Source organism: Genypterus blacodes, unplaced genomic scaffold (assembly GCF_046128005.1).
Source record: "Genypterus blacodes isolate CSIRO-AG114 ecotype Tasmania unplaced genomic scaffold, CSIRO-AGI_Gbla_v1 ptg000055l_1, whole genome shotgun sequence".
Classification (NCBI taxonomy): domain Eukaryota; kingdom Metazoa; phylum Chordata; class Actinopteri; order Ophidiiformes; family Ophidiidae; genus Genypterus; species Genypterus blacodes.
The window spans coordinates 4,343,711-4,367,026 of NW_027466867.1; the positions used below are offsets into that span (position 1 = coordinate 4,343,711).

At 46.6% G+C, this 23,316-nt stretch overlaps 1 protein-coding gene across 2 annotated transcripts in view; it reads right to left on the bottom strand.

The window, feature by feature from the left end:
* The window catches only part of dnmbp (dynamin binding protein), a 29,581-nt gene extending 8,239 nt beyond the window's left edge, over positions 1-21,342 (bottom strand). Inside the window, exons 1-4 of one of the 2 annotated variants that reach the window (XM_076151873.1) lie at positions 21,027-21,342; positions 14,157-14,311; positions 13,743-13,865; positions 10,170-12,416 (exon numbers count right to left, since the gene is read on the bottom strand). In XM_076151873.1, the coding sequence (XP_076007988.1) occupies positions 10,170-12,416; positions 13,743-13,865; positions 14,157-14,301 (2,515 nt within the window). In that variant the 5' untranslated portion in view covers positions 14,302-14,311; positions 21,027-21,342. Of the gene's footprint in view, positions 1-4,788; positions 6,753-10,169; positions 12,417-13,742; positions 13,866-14,156; positions 14,312-21,026 lie in introns of those variants that run through there. The other variant, XM_076151874.1, reaches the window with a different exon arrangement.
* Between the last annotated feature and the right edge of the window lie 1,974 nt (positions 21,343-23,316).

The window sequence follows — 23,316 nt, forward strand, 5'->3', positions numbered from 1 at the left end:
GTGTTGAATTTGCAGTAATCAGGAGCTCTATCTGCTAAAAACATGTTGTATGACTGCGTTCATACTCATAGTTGATGCATCAGCGGAGGATTAAACCAAAATGGAGCAAAACAAACGACAGCTCACCAGAAACAAGTCCTTAAAGTCTGACTTAAGGATTTAGCGGCTATGATGTTGGAGGACTGAATTCCTTGCTGGAGTTTTTCAGTACACATGCTTCCATATAAATGCTGGTTAAAGTGAATCATCTGCATAATCCTTCTAATTTCTAATTGTCAAATATGCATTTGAATGTAAGCAGAGAAAGAGGGTGATGATGCTTCACACCACTTTAAAATCAAACACATGCACACACACACCCACACACACAGTCCCATGCATACGGGTTCAAACAAAACCAGACACACTGAGGTGGTCCATTGTCAGTCATGAGGATCCAGCTCCTGAGCCTTGTGGCGGACTGTGTGTGTGTGCATGTGTGTGTCTCCTGCTACAAAAAGTCCATTACAGAGATTTGATTACCATGAGAATGGATGGGAACCCACCAGAGAGGATGGAACACTCAGGCATACATTAAAAACCTGTTTGTAGCTTAATGAACAGGTGGTCAAACATCTAGGGACTGAAAACCAAATTCCGCATTTTTGGGACAGAAGACGCTGCTGGGGACATGGAGGTGCTGTGCTGCTGTGTGTGATTGCTACAGGTTGCCTATCTGGAATGAACCTAAAGGTCATCAGTCTTAACTTGGAGCAGCTGGAGCCTCTTCCTCCTCTTCCTCATAATCCAAATCAACTCAAGCACATTGTTTGTTTCTACACTGTAGCTTTTTGAAAACTCTTTTTTCCACGCACGTCTCCCTGCATTCCGCCTCCTCTGCTGGGTGCACAACGCTAAACAAGCCGTGCAAAGTCAAAAGTTTGCTCTGAGCTTTAAGGTCAGACACAATCGGTGCTGTGTGTGTTCGGCTCCAAAGTTCACACAAGAATGCCCAGTCGCCCTGGCAACACAAAATAGCGGGGGCCCTTGTCATATCAAGCCAAGTTTTGGAGTGCAGGGAGTGGCTTTTCTCTTCGTCTCTCTTTTCTCCCCGTGTGTGTGTGTGTGTGTGTGTGTGTGTGTGTGTGTGTGTGTGTGTGTGTGTGTGTGTGTGTGTGTGTGTGTGCGCACTCAGCTGGGACATGAAACTACTTGCAATAAATCTGTAACTGCTTGTTGGTAACTGGCATGAGAAAACAACACCAATGCCAACACAGACAGAAGTAAAACCAGCAAGACTCATAAAAGGGCCTCAAACTTTGCCACTTTAGTTTTGCGTTTCACAGAACAGGCTGCACTTTTTTATTTCCATAAAAACAAGACTAGACTAAACATAAGTTCTTTAAAGACTTTAGAGTAAACGGTTGCTGCTTGACCTTTGTACCACCGTCCGCTAGACCAGGGACAACACAGAGGAAGGGCAGCTTGTTCAGTGACATGTCCTCCTGTTTATCTTCAAGGTTCAAAGGTCATAGGTCACATTCCTGCTCGTGGCAAAATCACAAAGCAGAATCCGTGTAGTTTTGTTGGGTGTAACAAACAAGCCATTCTATAGGAAGGTTCCGGGTCCACCTACAAACCTAACTAACAACGTGAATAAATAAAATCTATCAAAGTTTTGGGGTTGAGATGCTAAAGGAGGCCAACAGTGAACCCAGGAATGTCTCATTTCTTCTCATTTCAATGTTGAGTAAAGACCCATTACTTCAAGAGACCATCAGCTTTGCATATATGTGCACAGAGAGGGAGGGGGGAGGGGCATGTACAACCAAAGTGGTACTGTCTTCTAGCTGCCGGAGTAGGTGAAGACAATGAGTCTATTGGTTTTAACAGCTGCTTCGGCGATGGACAACGGTGCGACAGTCTACTGAGATATCCATCAACTTACAGAGTCAAAGAAAAGCAAAGGAGGATGTTTTCCGTCTCTTGTATGAGGCGATTGCCCCATGTTCCTGCTGTGGGAAAATACTCCGATGGGACAAGTTAAGACAAAGCTCCGCCTCTGGGCTTTACTGGTTTTCCCACTGATTAATATTAAGAATTAAACAGACTTAGTGATGTAATGTTGTAGACTGGAACAAGGGTGGAAGAAACACCCTGGGGCACTGCTGTAGGAGTGTGTTTGAGCCGTCAGTGCGAGTATGTGTTTTGAATAAAGATCAACAGCGGCTTTTGGATTAACGCTCAATTACTATCGAGATTGAGGGATGAACTGTGATTAACTGTGATTTCCAAAACAAAATCGAGAAAATGGAGAAATTCAACAACCACAAAACAACGACATCTGTCAGACACAGGAAACAACTGAGTGGCTGTAGGTTCTAGCTTTGTGTGTTATTTGGGTAAGATTTGTGAACGTTTGTCTTTGAACACAGTTGGTCTTGGGATCACACGAGGAGTGACGTACGCAGGTAGCCGGCCTCTTATCACGTGTAAACTAGTCCTGATGGGAAAAGTCCACAAGGTTAAGTTTTGTTTTCCCACACTTTCTATCTGACCGTGCAGATAACATCGCTCTCGTCTCTAATGCAGGTACCTGTAGCACCATTGTTCAACCGGCAAAGGAGGCATGTAGTGTTTTTAACAGTGATTTGCTTTAATTATGTGCTCCGGCATCAATCTACAGGTTTGGTGCTGAACATTATCTCATGAAATATTGATAATTCTTACATATACATATTCCTAATGAGATGAGTTTGATATTTATTCGGGGGGGAATAATTGCTATATTGCGAAACAGAAATAATCTATAGATTAATCGACTAATCGAAAAAATAATCTGTAGATTAATCGCTACAAAAATAATGGTTAGGTGCAGCCCGACTTCACACCTACGGGCAGTTCAGAGTTGATTCTCCAAGTCACCTGACCTGAGCTCTACTGTAAACAAAAGAGCTATGCAGCCGGATTCAAACCTGAGGTGAGGGGACCGGGTTGACTGTTTGGGGATAAACCAATAAGCAAAGCACGGCGCCTCGTGCAAAAGTCAACACTTCTGCCGCAGAGTTTCTGACCTACATGAGAGTGGCGAGCCAAATCCTTTAGCCAGCAGGAGGGTAAGGCTCATTTAGACCGATACTGAACTCTTGTCCAGAGATTTCTAGTCTTAACCTACCCCCCACCAATAGCGGTGACTGCTCAAGGATTAAAGACAACACGGTCAGCCAAGTGGTTTACGTTAGACAGATTAGCCACAGACAGTGAAACAAACTTCACAAAAGTAATCTGAAAACCTTGGTTATCAGCTGCAGTTTCTACGCTCTGTTTCTGTCACACAGAGGTAGAGATTTAATGCTGGATTACTCCTTCTACATGCCTAAGTGCCATCTGAAAATGCCTTTGTAGTCACCTCAATGTCATGGAGGCACAGTTTAAACTCAATAAGCAGAGCAATAGAACGAGCTAATGTTTTTAGCCCTGCAATCAACTGCTTTAGTCAGAGCAAAACCCTGAGCAAGCTGAAACTGTTTAACAAGATTAACGGATGACAAGACAGCGCAGAAGTAAGCGAGCATGTGTGCGTTTTGAAAAATGCCGTCATCCCTCCAATAAGCCTTCCAAAGACCAATCCAGGACACACACACACACACACACACGGACTAAGACACACACATCAGCATCGGTGTTGTCTTGCAGTGAAGGAGTCAGCACAGTGCTGGCCCCCGCCTGGCACCAGACAGACCCCCGCTATTCACTCGCCATGCTGACGCTAGGGATTAATGCTTGGACAGCCAAAATGGATGTGTGTGTGTGTGTGTGTCGTGCATGTGATGTATGTGGGTCTAGGTGACTGGGGGAGGGGTTGTGGGGCGCCACCTGCTTCTACTCAGACACGATGAAGTCAGCCTCAAGAGTGCTCTCTCTCTTTCCTATCATTATGTGCGCACACAAACACACACACACACACCCTATGGTCTGGTGTTGGGGTTGTTTATCAGTATAGGAAACTGAACCCCAGGGCAGCCAATCTACGTCCTTGTTCACAACTGTCTTTCTGTTAAGACCACAAAGCAAAGTTGATGATCTGCTATTTAAATGGAAATGAAGACCAAGCAAAGATAAGCCCCTGCATATAAAACAAACTCAAAATCATTCCACAAAAATCAAGCAAATCCAGTCACGGGGATGGATGGAAGTTGATAAGATCATTTTAGCTGCGTCATTTAGAGGAGAGGGCAGATGACAGTGACAGACTGTGGCCTTCCTGTCAGGCGTAAAGTGAACAGACGAGTTGTGCTTTACATAGCATAACAGTGATGCAGACTGAAGCAGAAAACAGCAGAAGGGACAAGGAGAGAGGGAGAGAGAGAGAGTGACAACAAAAAACAAGAAACCCACAAAACCTGATCGGCAGGTTCCTACGCCTACAAATACCTCATATTTCACCTTCCTGCTACTGACACACACACACAAGTTACAACACACACACTGTAAAGGGGCTGGGTGCCACTCAGCACTTTGGAAGCACTAAGTATTGATTAGACACATCCAAATGTCACAATGATGAGACACCAAAGACGGTCATAGATTTCACCTTCCTGTTGACAATAGGTGCGGGAGTGACATTAACACTTCAATCCACAACCCTCAAGACCAGTTTAGTGAAGTGGACTTGAAAGCAATCCTGATACTGAGTGTGCACTGGTGTGAGACCTTGTACTTGGACCTGATTATACAGACAGTGGTACCTCATGCTTAGGAATGGCACACATTGTACCTTCCCTCACAGGAAAGCATCGTGGTGTTTACCTTCGTTCTGTTTCCTGTTAACAGCAAGCCGCGTCCGTCGCAGAGAGCATGGAGCGGTCTTCCTGTAGAAGCTGTTACGATCGAGTGAGCCCACGTAAACAGGCTTGTGGCCCCTTCTAGGACCTGCGCTCCCGGTGCTCGACTCGTATCCTCTTTCCCGCTCGTCGCTGTGCCTGAATATAATGGGATCCTCGTAAGAGCGCAATTCCCTGAGTGCGAGCTTCTGATTCTGTTCCTGGACCCACTCCTCGCAGTGACTCTTGTGATTTTTAATGGGGTATTCCTCAGGTGGTATATCAACAGATACCGAGCGCAGTTCTCGATATCTCTCTCTGGGTTTACACTCAGAACGTCCCCCGTATCTGAGTTCATCAGGGTCAGCGTCTGTGTTATTGTAGCTGTCTTCATACTCCGAGTAGTGGTGGTCTGCAGCTCTCCGCTCTCCGCTCTCCTTTTCTTTGCAGTTATCCCTCCTGCTGTAGTTGTAATGCTCATCTCTTCTATCTCCTGAGGTATCCCTGTATCTGTAATAGTTATCCTTTTCTTTAGAACCGTAGCGCTCGTCCGGTCCAAGGTCACGCTGGGCCCTTCCTTTATTGGTGTAAGTTTCCTCACTCCTTTGACCATAGACATCCCTGTCTCTCTGGACGTCGTCTCTGCGGTCATATTGATCGTCTGCACAGCGGTCATGATAATGGTCCCTCGATTTCCTCTCGGGATAGTAATCGTCCTCCTCTCTGCGCTGGTAGTTGTCTTTTTCTCTGTAGCGACTGTTCTCTTTAGAGTCATAATAATCTCTATCTCTGTGGTCGTAGTTCCGATCGCCATCTCTGTAATCTTCTCTGTAATCGTCTCTGTTAGCATATTTGTCTTTATGATCGTAATAGTCTTCGTACTCACTGTTGTAACTGTCATGTTCCCTGAGATCAAACTTCTGGCGTGTCCTGCTGTCATATTGCTGCTCTTTGCGCTCATAGTGATCCTTGTACCTCCTGTCATAATGATCCCTGTTGGCGTATTTGTCCATGTGGTCATTTTGTTCTTGGTCTCTGTGATTACTACGACCATAACGGTCAGCATCACGTTCATAGTCTCTGTTCTTTCTGTCGTCATACCTTTCTTGACTTCTGAGATCACAGTCTTCTCCTTGAGGGGCCCTACTGTAGTCCTGGTGGCTGTAATCCTCTGGGCCCTGGTAGAAACAATGTTTGCCTTTCCATTCCGATTTCCTCACGTTTAGGTGACCATCTTCTGAACGTGGGTGGAAATAAATGTCGTGACCTCGATCCTGGTTGTTTTTTGACTCTACCTTGTGCCGATCCTCATACTCCCAGCTGGGTTGGTTGCCTTGCCTAACTTGGGCTTGGTTCTCCCACTGTACCGGCCACGGAGCTGACACATGCACTGGAGGAGCCACTGGCCCAGCCACGGCCACCATTGGCCCACTTTGAAGAGGCATCATGGTGGCATGTACTGGCATAGGGCAGCCTGGAGGTGGACCTGGGCCTGGATGGACAGGAGGTCCCATCATCACTGGTCCCTGCGGTTGCCCAGGTGCTAGTACTCCATATGCATGATATCCAACCTGTTGCTGCAGTTGGTGTAAATGCTGTAGCTGCTGTAGATGAGCAATTCTCTCTCTCTCTCTGGCCCAACCAGCATCCCCCAGCTCTTCCACACTCTTCCCTCTCCTTACCGGGGCTTCAGCTGCATAGTTCCAATCCATCGCACCAAACATGACTGGGTTCCCAAAAACCACTGGGCTCTTCATGTTCCTTTCCGTCTTCTATCAGCTATCTCAGAGCCGATCCTTGTTCAGCGTGGCTCTTTCCTTCACTCCTTAAAGTTCTACATTCCATAACAAAGCGCCTTGGGAGACTCCACCTGTCAGGCATATTGTCTGTAACTCTCCCACTTGTTTTCTCTGTCTCCTCTTCTCCGTCTCAACAGGACTGCCTGGCCTAAGCACCTCCCAGCCCTCAGTGTAACCAAATCACACCCTCCCAACAACTCTTTCCACCAATCATGCGAGGAGCTGGGGGAGCAGGGTTATTGAAGGAGGAGCCTTCTTGGGTTAATGATTCAGTAGAGTCACATGAGTGGAGGATTAGCCCGGCAGCCCCTCCCTCTGCCTCAATTGGCTCGTACTTCTGTTCGCAGGAAAACACACTGCATGGAGATTTTCTTTGGGAGATGGAAGATGGAGACAAACTTCCCAGTCTGCCACAGATCTGGCACCAACTTTCTACAGCTATGCAACAATTCATCATCCTTCCTTCCCTATATCCTGTTTTCTACCTCTTTGTTCTTTCCCATTCTTTTCCACCAGTGTGTTCACCTCTCCATTAACGCTGCCCTGTAGAGACTAACACAATGCCACAACCCATTTCTGTTTGTCTGTGCTTTCATTTTCTATATCGATCATAGATGTAAAAGGACACGGCTAACCAAAACTAAAGAAGAAACTGAACTCTACGCGGGAGTTCGACTTTGCCCTGCATTTAAGGGTGGAGTAAAGCATTTCCACATTAAAACATCCATGTGGTATTTTTGAAAACTGATTTCCTTATGGAGAAGTGTGCAGTAGAAAGGGAAGGGCCGGGTGCAAAGGACAACAGAGGCGGAAACCAGATATATTCATACCTAGACAGAGCAAGCAAATGAGAAAGTAGAGAGTTTTGAGAGCTCATAGCCTGATTAAACCAGAGTGCTGGAGAAGTAGCTGCTGGTGTGTACAATGAGCTATTGTTGAAGACTGTCCCTGCACGATCTCTCAGTGTGAGAAAAAAGTCCGGCCTATTCATAAAGCTGGAGTATAATATATCCCTCTCTCTCTCCCTCTCCCCCCCTGACCGTGTTCTCTCTATGAAAGAGGCAAGGGCTGAAGAAACAGGTTTAAAGGACCCTAATGCACTCACACGTGACACACACACACAAAACAGGCCTAATCGGCAACAAGGAAAGAACAAATAAAGAATCAACAACTTAAATAACATAACATAGATATGAATGTTGTACTTGAGGTTGGATCATGAACTGATTCAAATAGTATAAAAATAATTAACTGAAATAATTGAGATTATTTTACCCCAGTGAAATGTAAGAAAAAGTATAGAAAGATAACTGTAAGAAAATACAGATAACTGTAAGAAAATATATGAACCTAAATCAAAGTTCACTCATTGTGAACAAAGCAAATTTCCCCCAGATTTCTGCAAAAATCCTGTGGCGGAGCATTGTGCTCAACTTACGTAAGTCTATTTAATTATCAGTGTTCAACATCTCAGCTTTCAGGAGCGGTACCGCCACCGAAACTGTGTTAGTGTCTGCTGCAGGAATGTCAAATACAGCATTCCTCCTCGTTCAGGTTATGTAAATGGTGCTGTCAGAGGGCGCTACTGCCTTTAGTCTACAAAAAAAAGTCCAGCGATAAGATCCGACCTACGGGAAAGAGTCTGCAGCCTGGAAGCGTCCGGATTGTAACCTGAAGCTGAAACAGATCCTAAAAAACAGAACAGGCTCAGTTGTGGGGTTTTAATAGAGGGGTTGGAGAATTAAAGCGGCCTGAAGGTCAAAGAGGTTAAGGGAGAAAAGGGGGGACACAAAGAGATGGTGGAGACAGAAAAAGATACACACACACACAGAAAGAGAGAGAGAGAGAGAGAGAGAGAGAGAGATGTGACTTGGACTGGGCCGTGCAGAGCAGCCAGGGGCCCACGTTGAAGTTCCTCCCTGCCTTATAACAATAAGCTGCCATTGTCTCTCAAACGTCACACTTAGGAACACACCCTGCTACAGGCTGGAAAAAAACACACACTCCAAAGCGTGACTGACTAGGCGCGTGTTTCTTTTTTGCAAGAGTGTTCTCTATGAAAAACACCATTAATACATAAATTATAAATAAACTTTAAATAGATTTAAAACAACAATCTATTATGCATCTGGGTCCATTTCCACACCTTAGAAAAACATCAAAGGGGAGGCAAAGATGGAGTTACTGATTATATTGTTGTAACGGGTGTGAGAACTCCTGCTTTACTCTGACGAATGAATCCTAACTACGTGGTTTCACCACACTTAACCACACCTGTAGACCCTGGAACCTTTCTACACCCCCCAGGGTTTACTGCTTTAATTAGCAATTAAAATCAAGGGTTGTTCAAACTCCACTCCTTACAATAGCAGCCTTAGATTATTGATAGGGAGGGAGAAACGTGTTGTAGAGGAAATGTCTAGAGGAAATTGATCAGATTAGATCTTTTCACTGAGTCACTTAGTTAAAGCATTCATTTAGTATGACATCAAATAGCCTCATATCAAACTGAACCATAGTTGAAAATGATCCCATCAAAAGCTTCTCAGTGACAACAAGTGTGTCAATATCCGTGTGTGTATAGGAAAGTCACAGATATGCATCATCGGGCATGTAGAGACGTTAAAAAGACGCAGTGAGGGCTTAAAGCTTCACTTTCTTCAACAACAATCTTTCATCAATTACATTTTTCAGTGTGCCCATGAGCAAGGCACTCAGACCCTAACAGCAGCGAGGCTTCCCGGTGAGAAAACAAGAGAACGGTGCAAAACTGAGCGGCTCAAACAACGCGCTCAGTCAACACAACACCAGCTGTCACACAGCGCCCGCGACCAGATGACACCAAAACTATGATGTCACCGTAAGATTTCAGGCCCTACCTGCCACCCAGCTGGACCCGGCCTCCCGAGAGAGTCGGAACAGGGTAGAGAGGCGTGCCAGGGGCCGCGTCACTGCTCGCCACAAGCTCACTTTGGGTCCAGCTCCAGAGTGAGCCATGTTCTCTCCTCCCGCAACCTCAAAACTATCTCTGAGTCCTCGCTCTGTCCAACTCCTTTTGGGAATGATGGAGGAATATAGGAAAAGGGGCACAGGGGGTGAGGAAAACTCTGAGGAAGGTGAGAGAGGGAGGAAGGCTGGGAGTAGAGAGCCAGTAAGAGAGTGGGAGAGTGGAAAGGAGACAGAGGCCCACATGCATTGCTGAACCTCTCGCTGTGTGCAAGAATGCACCTCGTACCTACGTGATAAACTCAGGCCGCCAACCACGACACATAACATGAGACAGCAAGAACAGATAGCCAATTAGCTTTGGCCCGCAGCCACATCCTTCATGTGTCAAAATGGAGCTCCAGTCTTGACCTTTTTGCCTAACAACTTGTCATATGCATCATTCTTATTGTTGTCTTGTGTATATTTGATTGCCTGACATGGTCTGATCGCATCTCTACTGGAAAGGAGCCCTGCATCTGTTTGTAAGCTTACACTCAACCAGGACAAGAAAACTCAAGATCTCCAATTTTATCAGTCCTATCAAGTTCAAGTACAACTTACTAACGCACAGGACTCTCACCTTGTAGCTGATGCTGCTCCAGAGCCAGCGTCTCCAGAGTGTAGGTGCAGAACTCCAGGTTCTCCATGGCTTGCAGCTGGGCCGTCTCCTCCTCCTCCACTTCCAGCATGGCCCTGAGTTCCTCCGCCGTGTGCGCGTACGCCTCCATGTCGTGCTCCACTTCCTGCAGCCGTAGCAGCAGGCGATACTGCTCCTGCTGCTCTGTCTCTCTCTCCCTCTCCAGCTCCATCTCCCTCTCCAGCTCTGTTTCCGCTTCCAGTTGTCTCTGGATCTCCTGATCCTGGGCCGCAGCCAGGTCGCCGAACTCTGCTTCTTCTTGTGTCGCCTGGTCGAGGAGGTTTACGGGGGCCTCGTCGCTGGCGTAGAAGATGGGACCGTCTGTGAGAGGGTCGTGGGTTGGCGGAGCGGAGGTTTGTCTGGGGCAGCGTGGGGGGATGCGTGGAGCAGGACGGGCCGGTTTGTACGCAGCTGGGGCCGAGAGACGAAGGATTTTCGGACGAGGGGGCGGAGGGCGGAGGGTCCTGCGCCTGTCCAGCGAGGATGAGGCAGAGTTAGGGGCTAAGGGCCGCAAGAGCTGGGAAACGGGGGAATGCGCAGAGCCTCGGATGATGTCACTTTCGTCGCTGTAATCCAGAATGGAAAAGTGGCGTGAGACGTGGGACTGAAGGCTCGGGTCGCCACCGGCAACCACATCAGTGTCACTTTGTGAGGCGGTCAAGCTTTTCTCAAACTCAAAGAGCTGCTGGGTTAGCTTGGCCTCCAGGTCCCCGGCAGAGGTTGCTAGGGCATCCAAGGTGAAGGACGATACACCGTTGGAGCTGCGGAGCTTCTGCTTGGAGTGCGATCGTTTCTCCGCACTGCCCATCAACATGTCGGCGTCACTGACACTTGCATGGCGAGTTAGTCTTTTCTGCATGTGGCCTTCAACAAGACTGCTTAATGCCTTGCCCAGAGTCGCACTTTTGTTGTTGTTGTTGGCGGCGGCGGCGGTTCCATCCCCTGGCGGCCTCTGGTTGTATCTGCTCTCCTTGGACCTCGGCGTGCTCGGAAGGGTCAAGCTCTGAAACAGTTTGGATTGTGAGGGTCGCGTGTTTCCGTTGGCATAGTTGGACCTTTTCACACTCTCTACATTAGAGGACGGGCTCAGGTGGTGCTTATGGCCGAGCGCGGGCGGGCTGGGCCGAGGCGGAGGAAGGGATTTAGGTCTCGTCGGCGCTCTTTGCGCTGGCCCGACGGGTCTTCGTGGCTGAGATTCAGACCTGCCACTTAAATCTCTCCGCCCTGCGCTGTGCGGTTGTGCTCCGCTGCGATTGCTAACCTTCTCTCCTTGCCACCTCGCCTCCTCAGACCTCTCAAAGTAGTCCAGGTCCCACACTGTATGATCCTCGTATGCTCTCCAGTCAGAATCCTGCCCTGAGCCATTTGGGCACTGGTTACCTGGGCCGTATTCCAACGTACAGCTCTCCCCCTCCTCTTCCTCCTCCTTCTCTTCCTCTTGTTCAACGTTTCTTTCCTCTTCACTTTTCTGCTCATCGTCCTCCATTTTGACAAAACGATGTGGGAAAACCCCCCGCTGGCCTGACAGCTCCCCCTCCAGCCAGCCATCTTCCAGAGTCTTAATAATACATATTCTGTCCCCCACGTCAAAGTCCAACTCACCAGGTTCTATGGCCCGAAACTCATACAGTGCCACTCCATACACACCAGCCTCTTCCTCCTCATCCATGCCTTCCTCATTCACCGAGCGCTCCTCCATTTCTCCCATGAAAACCTCCCCGTCCTCCGCCCCTTCCTCCTCCGTCGCCTCTCCGGCATCATAATCCTCATAGTTCAAATCACTCTTAAAGTAGTGAGAGTCCACGGGCTCCTGTGGAGATCGAAGAGGACTCAGGAGCTCCACAAACCCCTCTGGGAAGTTCCCCCGCCGACCCTCCAGCTCTCCCTGGAACCAGCCGGGCTCGGGCAGCCCGGTGATAATGATCAAGTCCCCTTCGCGGAAGTCTAGCTCTTCGTTGAGCTGCGCATGGAGGCTCATGAGGGCCCGGGCCTGGCCTAAAGCGTAAGGCGGGAGCTCCAGCGCCTGAGCCTGAGCCGAGCGTTCAGACAGCTGCCTGGAGCGGCCGGACAGGTTCAGTTCCTTCACACAGGACAAGGGGAAGAGACCCCGGGAACCAAAGGCATTACAGCCACGCTGCCAGATCTCTCCCACATCTGTAGATCCTCCTGCCTCCTCCACCACCACATCACCTAACAGGGAGAAGCAGAAAGAGACTTGTTTTTAATTCTAAGAAGGCAAAATCATTGCAAATCTCTGAGCTCAGCAATAAATTTACAGTTTTACAGTTTCTGTTGTCACGTCTCTGTGTTGATTCAACTCTTTAAAGACATAATAGAACACGAGTAGAACAGTGAGTTGAATGAAAACAGGTCTGGGACAAATGAACACAAACTTTATGAGCTTCATAATAAGAGGATTGACTGTAGAGCTGCTGTTATTGCTCTGTAATGCTGTGTTTCCTGAATTCTTGTATTAGGATTATCCTTATTTTTTACTGGATTGTTGCTCATATATCTGGAGATTAAAGGAATGTTGACTGGTCAGCTAAAAAGTCACGGGGGTCACATTCCAAAGAGCTGCGGCTCCGCCTCCCATTGTGTCTGGGATCAAAACTGGAGCACAGCCAGAAGGCTTTATGGAAAAATCATACATAAACATGTCAACTCACAGATGAAAGAGGAGGATACAAACCAGGAAATGTGAGTTACCTGGGACAGAACAAAGCCTGAAATGTTTTTGATGGAAACATTCTTGAATTGTAGTGAGATATAATCAGAAAAAAACAAAAGCTTACACTCAGTAAAACCTATTCTGGTACAAGAATAACACTACTGATGTTTCTACGACTACCACAGCTGCTGGTACTTCTAATAATAAAAAATAAACAAAAATACAGTTTGGTGGATCTCTGCAAACATCACTTTAGTATATTTGTGTTTTTTTAATGAATAAAAAATAAGGATCACGAAAGAAGACGAAACAAGTGCTTTCATGCGAGTTTAGCTTCTGGATGGTGACATCTAGTGGCTGGATTTGGAACAGCACCTTTTATGTTGCGTGTTGCCAAATTGCAGTAAATAATTGCTGTAACATTGAATTTCTTTAGTTTAACATCAAAAATGAATCCTGAGAGAGAGTTTATAATTATCCAAACACAACACTACCCTCCAAATAAGATGCAAACCTATGATGTGACCGTTAGACTGAAAGCTCTCCAGGTCCTGTGATGGAATCTACCTCCTTAAATAAACGCCCAATGTCGAGAAATCCCCCCATGAGTCAGTCTCCGGAGCCGCTACCAAACATTACATCATGGTGACATCACAGATCCCGACCAGTCTCACTCTGGGCTGGTGTGTGTTGATCGAGTTCACTAATAAACCATGAGCATGAAAAGGGAGGAAGAAGGGAAACATGTGCCGTGTCTCCAATTTCAGCAAAATGGTGAAGTAAAATATGAGTCACAATATAATCAGTGTGTAAGTGTGTGTGTGTGTGTGTGTGTGTGTGCGTACCTCTCTTCAGGTTCAGGTCCCCGGGTTCTGCTGAGGTGAAATCGTTGATGCACACGTAAAGCTTGTCTCCCGGCTTGGTGCTGGGAATGGTGACCTCTTCCACAAAGGTGCTGGGAAACTGACCTGAAGACACAAGACAAGAGGCGGAACGCTGTCGGACTCTCCGGTTACTCCAAATGAAACGCGACACCTTAGTGAGCTCCGACACACACACACGGAAATTCAGTCCAATATTTACCTCCACAGACATTCAGAAGCTTCCTGATCCTAATTTGACAAAGTTGCGTAACATAGTAGAGATAGAAATGGAACAAACTGCAGCGCAAATGTGACAGACAGAGGTTGGTCAGTTGTTCCATTAAGTTGTAGTAACCGATACCACACGCTGGTTTAAATGCGCCACTGACACCTTACCTGTGACGCCATCTTTGTTACCCAGCAACCAGAACTCATCCACGACACCAAGCACCTCGATGACATCGCCGGCGAAGAGGGGAAGCTCCTCGGAGACGCTGGGGAGGAACTCGAACACGGCGCGGACCACCGAGCCCGCCTCCATCACTCATATCCTGCCAGGGGGAAGAAGAGGTGAGGTGAGGCGAGGCGAGGTGAGTCACACACATCAGAGGACACGACCATTGCAAGCCTTCAACCTTTGCGAGGGTGAAACTTTCCCGAGAGAGACTTGTGTGTGTTTCTTCCCTTATGCAAATCGGAACGCGTGAAAGGGAAAGCAGGACTTCATTAAATAATAAAAACCAAATGAGAGGGGAGGCGAGAGCGTGAGAAACCAAAGAGAGAAGCCAGACAGAGAGCTGTACATAAGAGGGCTGAATGGCATTCCTTCACGCTCCTCTTTTCTTCTTTCGTCACTTTCACATGATGAAACAAAAAGGTGAGGGATGTCCGCCGCTACAATTCCACGAAATCCAGCAGGACAATAGATGATATTCAATCCGGCACGCAAGGTCTTAACGCAATAAAGACCCGTCTATCATGACTGACAACATATAAGACGACATGCAACGTGTTATTTTGCGAGTAATACGACAACACGCGCCCTCAAAAACTCATTATGTCGATTTTTCCCGGCTCTCCTCATTCATTATGTGGGGACAGACTGAGCACAGGTGGGGACGGACTCTCTTAAAAGGACGGGAAATGAGAGAAGTGGGCCGTGGTTGGCCTCGGTCAATGGGGCCTCTGTTCTGGGCCCTGCTGGTGTGGAGGGAGGGGGGGAGGAGAGGAACAGGAGCCTGGGCCCAGAGAGAAAGCTTGGGTTATCCTCCATGTGGATGTCTGAGGGGGGGGGGGAAGAGGGGACAGGGACGAGCCACCATAGACAGAAGAGAGAGAGCAGTGTGTGTGTGTGTTTCCTGAGTGAAGGTTAAGTATAGTTTCACCGAACAAAAGCGCTTGGTGCTCCCGATCACTGTAGGGGTTTGTGAACTCATCACCGCACAGTGATGGAGCCACAGAGAAACCCTTAATGTCCCCTTTATGTCTCCTTAACACTCCCTTTAGAATGGAACAGTGTGTACATCATCAAATACTATTCATCTATTCTGCTTGAAAGATGATGAAGCACTTCTGCCTGGAGAACGCTGATGGAACAAGTCCTGACCTGACGACTGGGGACGATGACTCATCACTCCCATCTCTTACAGTGAAGCGGTCCATGCCCATATTTGTCCTCCAGGTAGGCGAGGAATAATGATCACACTCTTAACCATCTATCTGCTCATTGATGGAAATTCATCAACACATTATTTCATATTACAATTCCCATATTTACATTATTTAGTAAAATGAAGTGGTAACAGTATTGTAGTATTCTTATTTCTTCCCACTGATCATCATCATCATCACTGTCATCATTAGAGGGCTGCAGTCTTCTTGGTGAAGGTATCAGTTATTTATAGTTGCTATAATATTTACAAATGTCTACATGCAGCACCGTCCCTGCCTGTATACACACACACACACACACACACACACACACACACACACCCCGACCCGTCAGATCTGCGTCCAGCCAGACGAGCCTCGGCGTGTTATTTATGACACCGTCAGAGCGTCCGAGGCCACTGAGCTCGCTGACTTTACACTGTCTGGCAGATGTCACACTGACGTCCTAATCGTGGCAAAGTGTTTAGTCATCGGATTGATTCTGTAGCAGCAGCAGCGTGTCCACGTGTTTCTGCTCAGCGTGATCAAGAGTGCTGACACGCAATCAGGAGTGTATGAGTTTAATACAGCCAAAGTGATTAGGAAGTGATTCTGAAGTGACACATGAAAGGAGTGTGACTCAACACCAAGCCGACAATCCTAACACATGACTTAACAAAAGAAATCTTACTCAACAATTTCTTTCTTGATGAACTTGATTTGTGAATTATAAAGTGTTTCAGTGTGTGAGCGGCTCATCTGTTCATGACTCAACAGATCCACATGAGGAGACTTTGGTTTAGATTTGAGGGAAATAAATGAGAGGAAAAACAGGATCAGGTCAGGAGCAGCAGGCGTATCTGGAGGTGTGTGTGTGTGTGTGTGTGTTTACCAGTCATACATGAATGGGAGGCATCATAATAGAAAGTGGACATGATGAGATAAGATAAGATACTTGGAACAGTTGTGGGGTTTGGTGCCTTACTTAAGGGAACCTCGGCAGTGCCCCGGAGGTAAACTGGCAACTCTCCACCTCCCAGTCAACTTTCTTGGTCCATATGGGGGACTCGAACCGGCAACCCTCTGCTTCCCAAGCCGACTCCCCTATGGACTGAGCCTCAGTGCATGTTGAACCAAATTGAATCCTTCTCGGCAGCAATGGGTTAACTGCTTTCGCCGCCTCCCCCGAAAAAGCTTCATGGAAAAGTTCAAGGTGCATTTCACACGCTGGAAGCTCTTCATCGCAAGACAGAGACAGGCGTGACTCTCTCTGTTATATTTTACGATGTCCTGATAAGCAGACTAGGACTCTGTTCAAGGACACGAGGACAACATGGGCCAACAGCAGAAAGGGTTCCATGAGCTTTATAAGATCAATCTGTACCATCCTGTGGCCTAGTTGATCTTTGGTCATAATCTATACATTATTCTGCTTAATGTTGACCTCCTGTCCTCACATCTGAATGTAGATCTACTGTATGTATAGCGTTTAAACTTCCTGTATCTATAATTCCAATGACTTCATCCGCAGTAACTCATCATTAGATCAGCACTGATGACAGTATGAGGAGTGTGTGAGTGAGGCTTGTGTGTGACACTTGGCACTGTCCTGGAGAAAGAAACAGGATGACGACAGACAGCCTAGCCGACAGCTGACACACACACACACACACACACACACACACACACACACACACACACACACAGAGAGAAGCCTACAGACACACACTTCACAGCTGACAGCGGGACAAAGCACCAACTGTCTGACCTGCAGCCCTCATCAGCCTTTAGTTTAGTCTGTGGTAGTTTAAGCCTTAAACTCCAAGAGACCTTAAATGCTCTGTTTTCACTCCATCTGCACAGTGGCGTAACATCAAGAGAGCACAAATGCAACAATAACCCCTCATACTTCCATGTAATTCAATCAAACTGCTTTAGTATTCATTTCAGGCGCCTACGCCATCAAAAAGCATTAAATCCAAAGCCATTGTATCCGGGGGACGCCGACAATCATGAAGCTTCTTGAAACAAAGCCGTGGTACAAACAGGGTCATCTCATGCCAACAATGAAGCTGCACACATGCCTTTCACCCTATTCTACACAGGCTGAAGTGGCAGACTGGCACGTGGATGTCAAAACATACACACACATGGGCGCACACACACTGGTAGAAACCTCTGGAGTGAGCTGGGTGGCAGCTGATGCCTTGTGTGATACCGATTGTTTCCCTCGGTCCTGGCCCAGAATGCTGCGTCCGCTAAAACTAAATTCAGCTCGCAGCCAAAACAGGTGTGCAGCCGGTGGATGGTTCTGGATATTAAAACCAAGGGGGGAGAGGGAGGGGGAGGGGGACATCTGCCGCTTTGTGACAGCTGACACTTGTCAACAAACGGCACATGGTCGTCAAAGCCATCAGGGGTCAGGGTCGTTTCTCGGAGGGCCTCTGTAGCAGGATCGCAGACGTAAATGATTTGTAAAATGGAAAGAAATTGAAGAAAAGGCATCAGTATCTATAATATTGGCAGTTTGAAGCAATATTACATCAACATCCTGCATGTTCTGGAGTTTCATTCTGAAATTCTGTCCCTTGAAACGCATTTAGGCCCTGTTTGTCCCACGTTAAGCAACCCTCTACCCTCTTTCAACCTGTTTATCCTTCTGTTAAAGGGAAGAAACAAACGCGGTTACGCCTGTAAATAAAGAGGCAGAGGAGAAGAGAGAGAGCGGTTTGGCCTTTGTGACTCATTTCAGGCAGATGAGACAAACTGCGGAAAGAGAACACATCTGGCCCTGCAGCTGCTCAGACTCCCGCTCGCAGGCCAGCACCGGCAACGGACAACAAATATGAGCCAAACAACAAACTTGCAGCGGAAGCAAAAAAGCCCACATCCTTATTCAAATGCCATGGAAGACTTCAAAATTCTAGAACTTTCCATTTCCATTATCAGCCCTGTTAAAAAAGCACTTGTCTCTTTGGTTCTGGGCTGAGTCACGGCGGGACAAGCCTCAATACGACTTCTTCCATCACGCTCTTTCCTCCTGCCACTCCCTTCTTGCTTAACTCTCCTCCACCCAGAGGGTTATGTCGTTTCTACCGTTTTAATTCCTCCTTATTCGTGATCTGTTTTCATTTTTCCAGCAGCAGCAGAGAAACTAAAGCCGTTTTAGGGGGGAAACCCTGGGCAGGGCCTTGGAAAGTATTGGGCGTACGCAGTTTGACTCATCTGGATCGGCCTCCGTGTTTCCCATTTTCACTCAGTTTCCTCTCCGGTGTCGTTGCAGTTTGGCCGGCGTGTAACATTCCTCTGCTCCATGTTCCTGAGCACACAACTACTTACTGGGATTTATCCATAAAATCCCTCACAAACACAGATTTATCTCCCTGTTCCTTTCTGAGGGGCGCAGAGGGGCACAGGCTGAATATTAATAGATTGGGACACACACACACACACACACACACACACACACACACACACACACACACACACTCACACACACACACACACACACACACACACACACGCACACACACACACACACACACACACACACACACACACACACACACACACACACACTGCTGTTTAGCATAAACACTTGTAAGAAAGGAGGAAGGAGTGATCAGATGTCCGAGCTGGGGGCTCACACATGCGTTGTCAAGGATACGCCAACGTGTTTGGAAGGCAGAGGGTTTTCCCTGTGAGGACCCCAGAGGTGCCCGAAGATGTGCCGCACCCTTCACCATGGCTGAGGCCTAATAGTTTGCATGTGAGCCGTTACATAAGCCATCTCTTTTCACATCATGGTGCGCTTGCAAAAGAAATGATCCCATCACAGAGAATGGAATGAAGGGATGAAGCTCAGGTTTGCCGTGATGAGTTCAGGGGACAGGAACTTTTTCAGGAACTTGGGAAGACGTGCCAGGATGCGTTTCAGTGCCAGAGAGATAGTTACAATACCATTTTTAGTTCCAAATCCAAGGTATGTACTCGCAGGAACCAGCTCAGGAAGCAAAACGGAAACATCAGACTAGGCAGATGGTAGTTTGTGATAAATAACTTAATAAGATAATACTTAAAATGAAGAGGTGAGTTCCATCTTTAGGGGGTCACATCACTAACAAGACCATTACAAGAACATTAGCAATAGTGTGTAACATTCAATGTGCACTGCATGTCAGGACAACCCTCAAGTTCATCCTTATCTTACATCTCAAACACATCGTTCTCATTCCACCATAAATTAAAATGAGTTCTCCTCAGAAGTTGTTCAGTCGAGCGAGCGAATACGACTCTGCTGGCAGAGGAATGCCAAGAATGTTTCCATTTGTTTCCTGAGACCTGACTTGAATACAAAGTGACGGTGCATCTCAGGGTAAGAAATCAAAAGTAGACTCCACACACCTTTATGTCATTTCAACATGGCTGGCTGCACTTCATCACATCATGTCATCATACACGTGTGCTGATGCGTGTTGTTATCATCACCGCCATCACCAAATAGAGCACAAATCCATCAGGGTTTAATAGGAGAACTACAGTCTGTTCTGTTACATGCAACACAAAGCAACTGACACAAACGTATCGAGTTTCACATCTGTTGCATAGCGCCGATATAAGACACGTGTACAAGTGTTAAATAATTCAGAAAGTATGAGGTTTACATCCAAAATCCTGACGAGGCATTAAGTACAGCAACGGGTGAGGGAAGAGACACACACACGCACGCATGCACGCACGCACGCACACACGCACACACGCACACACACACGCACACACGCACACACACACACACACACACACACCTCTATTGAAGCTCAGATCAACTTTGTTCTACTGACTGTGGAGCTGTCGTGCAACAAACATGGACACCACTCATATCCAGATTCTTTAAGATATGGAACCAAGTGAACTGTGTTACCAAACAACATAAACACTTCATACAGATTCATGTCAGATGAGAATAGAACCAACACACTTCTGCTCCTGGATTCCCCCTGAAAGTTCCCCTCTACTGTCTTTTTCCAAAGCCTTTTCCAGGTCAAAGTTTAAAATGGTAGATATAGTACAAACGACATAATGGGATCTTCAGAGGGTCTGTGTCTGAGAGAGAGAGAGAGAGAGAGAGAGAGAGAGAGAGAGAGAGAGAGAGAGAGAGAGAGAGAACTGACAGGCCAGCAGCAGCCACAGGTGACAGACAGCAGTGGGACTATTTGGTGTGCAGCACTTGTGTTCACTGCCATCACTCATTCAAATCACGCCATCAGTGTGTTGTTCACTCACTCTCTCACACATACACACTCTCTCTCACACACTCTCACACACTCAGTACTGTGTCTGCCTTCACTTGTCTGTGCCTGTGTGCGTACAAATCTCGCTGCAGGCTCCCAAACACAACAAAGTAGCTGCCAGCACTGTATAAAAGACATTTGACTGCAAGTTGTGTTGCCAGATCTGCTGCAAAATAACGTCAAAAAGCACCGATCACAGCGTCGCTACACACTCGTAATGTAAACATCTCTAGTCGCATCATTCATCATGTGATTACCCGTTTCCTCCATCACTGCCAACCGCAAAGAGTGCAACGTCTCTCCGACATTTGCTGTTGAATCTTACCTGTAAAAGCGGTTGGACGTCTCAGGGGGGGACCGGCGTGTGATGGCGCCACTGGGATCCAGTAATACAAGATATCAAACTCCTTCAGCTTGGTGATGTGGAAGTTTGAAGAAAGTCCGAAGCGAACAAGCTACGAGCTTCCGAACCGCCCCGGGACTACGCGGAACATCGTCGCCCGGCGTGGAGAGAGAAAAAGGCCGATTTAAGCGTGCATTCGTCGGGGGGGAAACATGCTGGCAGGACCGGATCAGCCGCGGGATCAGCTGTCATCACATCACAGGTCGGAGCGGAGCGGGCCGAGCTGCTGTGCCCTCACCATGCCTACGAAACGCAACGCCACCCACTTTTTGCCAAACAGACCAGGGCTGCCTGGGTAGATGCCTGATCAAAAAAAAAAAGAAAAGTTTCCAAAGATTGTTCTTGCTCGCCGCTCTGTTTTACACGAAGAAGCTACCACAGCGAACGAGGAAAGAAATCTAAACAGTTTTAATATAATTAAAAACAATTATAATTATCATGGCACAGAGGCATATTTTTCTCATCAAAAGTTCAGTTGTGCCAAAACCCTCTCAGGTTGCAGGTCCTCACTCAGACCGCAGATCATGTTGACTTCAATCACAGATGAATCTTAAGTCTTAATTTTAAGCGTATAAAAATTATATGAATGAATGAAAAGATTTTGAAGAATAATTCAAAATAGTCACACAAAATCAACTTTCCACCCACACATTCAGCAGACATGGAGCAACACGCACAACCCACTTTGAGTTGTTTACTCTGTTGAATCCATGCATTTATGTCCAATAATCACGCATTTTTTCACTGTTTTGGTCTGTAATAGAGCATATGAGAAAAACCGAGGAAGAATCTTTGGAGAAAGATTTCCACAGAGCATCCTAAAAAAATTCCAGTCTTGTCCGGCTCCATAATTTCTGGGATTGGAGTGAAACCAGTGGGGTTAAGTGATGCAGTGGTGATAACTGGGAGCTATACTGTATATTTAGACCACCCAAAGTCAATCAGTGCAAAAACAATACAGTTGCTATGGAGCAATTTGGGAACAGACTCTTTTCTAGTCTAAGAAAGGTAAAATGTCATGGAAACGTGCCATTATCTGTCTTTGCACGCAGGGAAACTAACTCTGTGGCAGGGGATGCACACACATCCAAGAAACATTTCCGCAATTCATTCCATCATTCCTGTGCAGGCCAGGACACGCTGGGTTGTCCACTCCACCTAGACCAAATCACACACACACACACACACATGCACTACACAAACTAGTTGAAAATAAACTGGAAGGTGTATATTTTGTGGTTTAGGTCTAAATTATGTTTGTAGTTATAGCTCTTAACATAACTGGGGTTTATGTATAATTAAGATAATATAGAGTGAAGAAAAGATGAAGATTCCCTGTCCTTTACCCCGAGGGATCATTAAGAAAATAACAGCTATCCTGACAGGCAAAATCACAGTGATTGTACATGTAGTTTATTTCTTTGTGTTGGCTCGTGGACGTGTGAATCTACAGTGTGAGCCCTGCATGTGGCCTGTTCTGCTGTGTCTGCAGTAATGGCAGCTTCCTCATATGTGCTCTCGTCTGCTGCAACAATTGCAGGAAACGGAGCCAAGTGGACACGCAAGAACTCAAGTGTTGACAGGAAGAGAAGATAGAGGAGACATCCATTTAAGCTGATCCCAACTTTGTACTGGTGTCATTATATAACAGTAAAACAACGCCAACAGTCTTCTTACATTTGCTGAAGTTCTTGGTTGAAGTCAGTTACAATGACCTTAATCTACATACTTGTTCAATGGATAGATTGTTCCCAAATTCTTAGTTTTGTGGTTAATTCACAGAAATCACGTGTGTGTGGTTGTTGAATCTGTTGATAGAAAGTAAACAAATCCATCCAAGATCAAATATAAATATGGAATCAGCTACTCAATGGGGTAAAACAAAACTCAAAACAAATTTCTATTGAAAAAGACATTAATACGTATTTGATACCACGTGTTTGTGGAAGATATTAGTAATATTATTCTTGGAAAACGTTATAACAGATTGGATCATAGATGTTTCAGTATATGCCACATGTGTTTGACTCATCCACACCTACTACCCCTTTACAACCATCACTCATCTTGACATTTCCAGCAGCATCGTGGAAATTTTACTGTAAAATCTCAATGAATGAGTGGAGGAGTGTGGGTAAGGCAGTGTAGGAGAGGTCAAGAGCGCTGGTGGGCTTCATTGACGCCACATTTGGCCAGCTAAGTGTACACACAC